Below are 6587 nucleotides of genomic sequence, written 5' to 3' on the forward strand. Positions count from 1 at the left end.
TGGATGGACCCCGCTCTATATAGCTATGGAGGGATCTAGGGGTCGGGGCGGATGTTTGGACACTGCTCCTGCAGGGCAGGCTGAGCTGCTCTTGCTGTTCTTGTAATGACCACCAGGTGTCATGGTAGAGCTGCTTCAGCTGCTGTCCTCTGTTCTGCAGGTAACCCATTTCTGCCTGCCTCAGCTGCTTCCTCTGCTCAAACACTCCATGTCCTACCTGCATGAGATCTTTGAGTTCTACGAGGAGATCCTGACGTGCCGCTACCCGTATTCCTGCTTCAAGACTGTGTTTGTGGATGAGGCCTACGTGCAGGTGTCTTCCTACGCCTCCATGAGCATCTTCAGGTGGGGTGAGAGCTGCTGCTTTTTGACCTCTCGTCCCAGGATCAACTGTGACGTGTTTCCTTTGTGTTTTAGCACCAACCTGCTGCACAGCCCTACCATCATCGACCAGACCCCGCAGACCCGCCGCTGTCTGGCTCAGGCCCTGGCCCAGCAGTTCTTTGGCTGTTTCATCTCCAGGATGTCCTGGTGAGGCTGACCTGTCTGCATCATGTTAGCCCTGCACAGCATTAACCGTCTGATCACAGGCCCGACCTGCTGCGTTAGAGCAAACTAGTGCAAGTCAGATTAAAAGGAGGGAGGTAGACAAAGTTCAGCTCAGCAGGAGGTTTGCAGCCATTTTAACAGCCTCGTAAATCCATGGAGATGACCTCTGACCTCATCACTCATTTAGGCTGCAGGGTGCTCGATGAAGCTGAACTCCCAGCCTGATCCAGGAGGGCAATAAATGCTGCAGACTAACCTCCTCCCCGTGTTCAACCTCCTCCTCCGCATGTTCAACCTCCTCCTCCCCGTGTTCAACCTCCTCCTCCCCGTGTTCAACCTCCTCCTCCCCGTGTTCAACCTCCTCCTCCGCGTGTTCAACCTCCTCCCCGTGTTCAACCTCCTCCTCCCCGTGTTCAACCTCCTCCGCGTGTTCAACCTCCTCCTCCGCGTGTTCAACCTCCTCCCCGTGTTCAACCTCAGTCTCCCTCTGTTAAACCTCCTTTTCACCTCCTGTGTTTCCTCCTGCAGGGCTGATGAGTGGGTGTTGAAGGGCATCTCTGGCTACATCTACGGCCTCTACCTGAAGAAGACCTTTGGAGTCAATGAATACCGCCACTGGATCAAAGAGGTGCTGCTTTGCTTTCTTTCTGCTCAATGTTACATGGAACCACAGAGAGAACCACAGCTTTCATGGTTTCTCCGAGCCCCCTGAGCCCCAGGCCGGTGATACCAGTCCGGCAGTAGTGATACCAGGCCGGCGGTAGCCGCACCAGGCCGGCGGTAGCCGCACCAGGCCGGCGGTAGCCGCACCAGGCCGGCGGTAGCCGTACCAGGCCGGCGGTAGCGGTACTCTGTGCTCTGATGTGCCTCCAGCAGGTGCAGCCTCTCTAACCTAGATGTTCATTTAGATGCTGTTGTTTTCCAGGAGCTGGACCGGATCGTTGACTACGAGCTGAAGATGGGAGGCGTTTTGCTGCACCCCACCTTCATTGGAGGCAAAGAGAAGGACAAGTAAGGACCTCCTGGTGACGGCAGCTTCTCACCACACAACCTTTGATTGACCCTAAGCTCAGCTCCCTCTGAGAACATAGATCTAGGTCCAGCAGAGTGATGACCAGGCCTCTCTCTCTTTCAGTCCTACTCCCCACCTCCACTTCTCCATCAAGCACCCCCACACTCTGTCCTGGGAGTACTTCAGGATGTTCCAGTGCAAGGCCCACCTGGTGATGAGGCTGATTGAGAACCGGATCAGCATGGAGTTCATGCTGCAGGTCCCACTCGCTCCCTCCACGGTTCTGTCCCGCTCGCTCTCCCTATCTCAATCTGCCTCTCTGTCCTCCTGAAGGTCTTCAACAAGCTGCTGAGCCTGGCCAGCACCGCATCCTCTCAGAAGTACCAGAGCCACATGTGGAGCCAGATGCTGCTGTCCACCCACGCCTTCCTCAAGTCCATCTCCAACGTCTCCGGCAAAGACATCGGCCCTCTGATCAAGCAGTGGGTGTATCCTTCCAGAACCGCTGCACATGTTCCCTTCTTTCCAAGCAGATCTTCCTGCCCGTTCAGCCTTGACTCCTCCTGAGCAGAGATCAGAGCGGCGTGGTGAAGTTTTTCGGCAGCTTTGCTTTCAACAGGAAGAGGAACGTTCTGGAGCTGGAGATCCGCCAGGACTACACGTCCTCTGGAACCCAGAAATATGTGGTGAGCTGCAGGAGCGGGCTGGCGGGCTGCAGAATGTGGGGTGTCCCGCTCTAACTTCTCCTCCTGTCTCCGAAGGGCCCCATCAAGGTGACGGTCCAGGAGCTGGATGGCTCCTTCAACCACACGCTGCAGATAGAGGAGAACAGCCTGAAGCATGACATCCCCTGCCACTCCAAGAGCAGAAGGTAGCAGAAGGTTCTGGAGGGTCCCGCTGCTGCACTTATGCTCTGATGGATTTACCCTCTGACTGTTGAACAGGAACAAGAAGAAGAAGATTCCCCTGATGAATGGAGAAGAAGTGGACATGGACCTGTCTGCTATGGAGTAAGACCTTCAGCCTGTCTGATGATCGGCGGAGTCGGAATCCCGCGCTGATGTCTTGTGTCCTGTGTTTTCCTCTGCAGCGCCGACTCTCCTCTGCTGTGGATCCGGATCGACCCGGACATGTCCATCCTGAGGAAGGTGGAGTTCGAGCAGGCCGACTTCATGTGGCAGTACCAGCTGCGATACGAGAGGGACGTGGTGGCACAGGTAGGCGGGGAGGAGCCTCTGACCTGCAAGCTTGGTCACTGGTCCAGTCGGGGCGGTCCTGGTACCGGGCTTTAATCCATCCATGAACACCAGGGAAGTAGAAAGTCGTCCTCTAGATGAAGAAACTTTTCTCTCACTCTGAAATTTGCAGCCAGGTTCTTAGACCCGACAGCCTGACCTCCTCAGTCAGGACCATCCTAGATCTTCTAATGCTAGTCGAGGTAGAGGTTTTCCAGGCCGTTTCCATGGTTACCCCAGCTGTTTCCTGTCTCCTAGGAGGAAGCCATCACAGCGCTGGAGAAGTTCCCCACCCCCGCCTCCAGACTAGCTCTGACGGACATCCTGGAGCAGGAACAGTGTTTCTACAAGGTCCGCATGCAGGCCTGCTTCTGCCTGGCCAAGGTAGGTCTCTACCGGTACCAGCAGAACCCGACCATGCTGTGCCTTAGTTCCTCTACCAGACCATTGCAGGGGAACGAGTTCCAGTTGCCCGGATCCCTGTCCGCTTCACTCCAACCTACCATGACCCAGATGGTTCCCTGTGAGGGAAATCCAGGACACGGGCCTCGCTCCGACAGCTGAACTAACCTCTAGCCCACCGACCGGTTCTGTTCTGCCTGCAGATCGCCAACGCCATGGTGAGCACATGGCAGGGTCCACCAGCCATGAAGTCTCTGTTCACCAGAATGTTCTGCTGTAAGAGCTGCCCCAACATCGTCAGAACCAACAACTTCATCAACTTCCAGAGCTACTTCCTGCAGAAGGTACAGACGGTGGTTCTGTTCATGCCCAACCCATCAGAACTCGGCCGGTTCTGCAGGCCTCCAACCAGCTGTGCTCTTTGTGTTGTTGGTTTCAGACCATGCCGGTTGCCATGGCGTTACTCAGGGACGTGCAGAACCTGTGTCCTAAAGACGTTCTCAACTTCATCCTGGATCTCATCAAGTATAACGACAACCGGAAGAACAAGGTAGGCAGACTGGTCAGAACCGGGCCTTTTCTGGTTCTGATGCCCGTCTGGGTCACCCAGAACCTCCTGACCTCTCCTCCACCTTGTGTCCAGTTCTCAGACAACTACTACCGGGCTGAGCTGATCGAGGCGCTGACCAACGCGCTGACTCCGGCCATCAGCATCAACAACGAGGTCCGGACCGTGGAGAACCTGAACCCGGACGTCCGCCTCATCCTGGAGGAGATCACCCGCTTCCTGAACATGGAGAAGCTGCTGCCCAGCTTCAGGAACACCATCACTGTGAGGTAGGGAGCAGACGGGGCCCTCTGCTTCTCTGAGTAGACCAGTAGAACCAGTAAAGCTGATTGTTGTGTCCCCAGCTGCCTGAAGGCCATCCGTCAGCTGCAGAAGAACGGTCACATTCCCAGCGACCCGTCCCTCTTCAGGGCCTACGCTGAGTACGGACACTTCGTAGACGTCCGTCTTTCTGCGCTGGAGGCTCTAGTGGACTACACCACGGGTAGGAAGTGGTTCCGGTTCCCAGGGTGGTTGTAGAACCTTTCTGTTCGGATCTCAGGCAGCCGAGGTGTTTGAAGAACAACGGTATTCAATGGAGGCCGAGGATCCAGCTCCTGGCCGCCGACCCGGCTCCTGGCCGCGGATCCGGCTCCTGGCTGTGGATCTGGCCGCGGACCCGGCTCCTGGCCGCGGACCCGGCTCCTGGCCGCCGACCCGGCTCCTGGCCGCCGACCCGGCTCCTGGCCGCCGACCCGGCTCCTGGGTCCGCAGCACCGGGGTTCAGGTGTTGTGGTGGTTCCGCCTGCTGTGTCTCAGTGATCTGCTGTGTTCTCTGTCTGCAGTTGAGAGGAGCTCCACAGACCTGCAGTGGCTGCTGGACCTGGTCCAAAGCGACCCGGTTCACTACGTCAGGTCAGCCTTGTTCTGTTCAGCTTTTAGGTCCCAGTAGAATCCTGAGGTTCTGATCCGATCCTGCTGTCTTCTTCTCCCTGTAGACACAAGGTTCTGGGCATGCTGAGTAGGAACCCCCCCTTCACCAAGGCAGCCGACTCTGGCCTGTGCACCGAGGCTCTGGTGGATCAGCTGTGGAGGCTGATGAACTCAGGTGAGGAGCAGCAGCCCTGAGAGGAACCACAACCAGGGGCCCCTGGGGGGGTGGCGGGGCCGATGATAGAAGTGTGGAAGCTGAAGGTTTCAGGGACTAATGACAGCAGTTCTCCCCTCTGATTGGTTAGTCCTGCTGCAGGGTTCAGTCCAGGGACCTTCTTGGTTCCCCTGGTCTCCTACGGGGCCTCCTATCTGCCGGTCGTCCTCCATGTTCTTCCCCCATTGTCTCCTCAGGTTTCAGTGTTTCTTTTCTTCCCGGGGGGTCGGCTGCTCCTCCAGCTTGCTAACGCAGCCATCCAGCAGCGCCAAGGTTCCTGTCCAGAATCATAAATATGTTCACAGCTTCAGTTTCCTTCCAGGCCTGAGGTCTAGGGGCCAGCTGTGGTTTCCAAGTGGAGGAGGAGGGTCCCGGTTGTTAGCGGCGGACCGGTGGGCGGCCCGGCTGCTGCTGCCAGCTTAAATATTGTGGTTAGCTTAAACAGTGCGTAATGAGAGCTGGCCCCGCTGGTAACACACGCTCACAGGATGATGTTTTCCTGCTGAAGGTCGGCCCCGTACGCTTGGAGCTGCTGATTTATTGCCACCCCCATCCCCAACCGGCCGGGCTGTTTGGGTCGTGGGCTTGAGTCCAACCAGTCCTCTGGCTCTGCTTGGTTCTGGTGCCGCAGAGGGCCCTTTATCCAGCTCTGCATTGTCTCTGTGGTCAGGATGGGGAGCCATCGGTTCTGGGGGGCCCGGTCGGACCCCCGGTGCCAGAAAGCCCGGCACCAGTGGTCAGAGGTCAGACATTACATCACAATAATTCTGGGCTATAATCACAATATTTTAAAAGGACCTTCAGAACCAACAGGGTGCATAAAATAAACTCATTTAAACTTTAAACCTTTTATTTGAACCAGATCAAAGCTTTTCTGCCTCATTCTGTCTTTGGGTGTCAGAATTAGATCTTTAACAAGATCCCAGCAACCAACCAGGAAACCAAAACACACAATAATAAATAAAAAGGCTCTTTTGTGCTTAATTAAAAAAAGTAATTGACCTCAAATTAGAAAAACTAAAGTGGAAATAGCTTCCAAATATCAGAGCGTTATTAGCGTTGATCTTTATTATAAAAAGTAGTAAAGTTGAGAACATTGCCAAGTTTAGCAAACGCCTGTAAAACCTCTGAACCATCATCCGGGCTGTTAGAGCATCGAATAAACCTTGAAATTAGCTCGTAAAATGCGTCTGTGATTTCCCTCCATGTCTTCCTGTTTCTCTTATATGGGATCGCTTCACATCGGCTTCACCACTGATTGATTGATCGTTTTAATTGATGCGGGGAGATGCTGACATGCAGAATTTACAACATTCTTCAGCAGTGGGCTGCCATTGTGCGGCGCCCAGGGAGCAGAGTGGGGTTAAGGGTCTTTGCTCAGGGACCCAGAGTGGCAGTCTGTGGGAGTGGGGCTTGAACTCAGAACCTCCAGGACTGCAGTGCAGTGCTCTAACATATAGACTAAACATAATTTCATGTCTAGGTTTGATTGTGTACATAAATCTTGCCCTTCTGAGGCTGTAAAGCTTCCAACTATTTTATGAGAATGTTTGAGAATGACAGTCTTAGCTGTCTTTATCCATGCTGGCTCAGCGACAGTTGGGGAGAGTTTAGTTCTGTAGAAACAGGTGTAGACGACGTTATTCTGCAGGGACAGGTGTGGACAGTGCTGGTCTGCAGGGACAGGTGTTTATT

At 54.8% G+C, this 6587-nt stretch overlaps 1 protein-coding gene across 2 annotated transcripts in view; it reads left to right on the forward strand.

Annotated features, from left to right (window-relative positions):
- taf2 (TATA-box binding protein associated factor 2) overlaps nucleotides 1-6536 on the forward strand; it is an 11622-nt gene extending 5086 nt beyond the window's left edge. The window contains exons 7-23 of one of the 2 annotated variants that reach the window (XM_015401069.1): nucleotides 161-345; nucleotides 418-531; nucleotides 1078-1177; nucleotides 1475-1560; nucleotides 1685-1820; nucleotides 1895-2049; nucleotides 2130-2247; nucleotides 2323-2432; nucleotides 2506-2571; nucleotides 2652-2778; nucleotides 3055-3180; nucleotides 3402-3542; nucleotides 3638-3748; nucleotides 3842-4035; nucleotides 4111-4250; nucleotides 4591-4660; nucleotides 4744-6536. In XM_015401069.1, coding sequence (XP_015256555.1) covers nucleotides 161-345; nucleotides 418-531; nucleotides 1078-1177; nucleotides 1475-1560; nucleotides 1685-1820; nucleotides 1895-2049; nucleotides 2130-2247; nucleotides 2323-2432; nucleotides 2506-2571; nucleotides 2652-2778; nucleotides 3055-3180; nucleotides 3402-3542; nucleotides 3638-3748; nucleotides 3842-4035; nucleotides 4111-4250; nucleotides 4591-4660; nucleotides 4744-4873 — 2109 coding nt within the window. In that variant the 3' untranslated portion in view covers nucleotides 4874-6536. The remainder of the gene's footprint in view (nucleotides 1-160; nucleotides 346-417; nucleotides 532-1077; nucleotides 1178-1474; nucleotides 1561-1684; nucleotides 1821-1894; nucleotides 2050-2129; nucleotides 2248-2322; nucleotides 2433-2505; nucleotides 2572-2651; nucleotides 2779-3054; nucleotides 3181-3401; nucleotides 3543-3637; nucleotides 3749-3841; nucleotides 4036-4110; nucleotides 4251-4590; nucleotides 4661-4743) is intronic. The other variant, XM_015401071.1, reaches the window with a different exon arrangement.
- Nucleotides 6537-6587: the final 51 nt, after the last annotated feature.

Source organism: Cyprinodon variegatus, unplaced genomic scaffold (genome assembly GCF_000732505.1).
Source record: "Cyprinodon variegatus isolate N-32 unplaced genomic scaffold, C_variegatus-1.0 Scaffold1179, whole genome shotgun sequence".
In the NCBI taxonomy this organism is placed as follows: domain Eukaryota; kingdom Metazoa; phylum Chordata; class Actinopteri; order Cyprinodontiformes; family Cyprinodontidae; genus Cyprinodon; species Cyprinodon variegatus.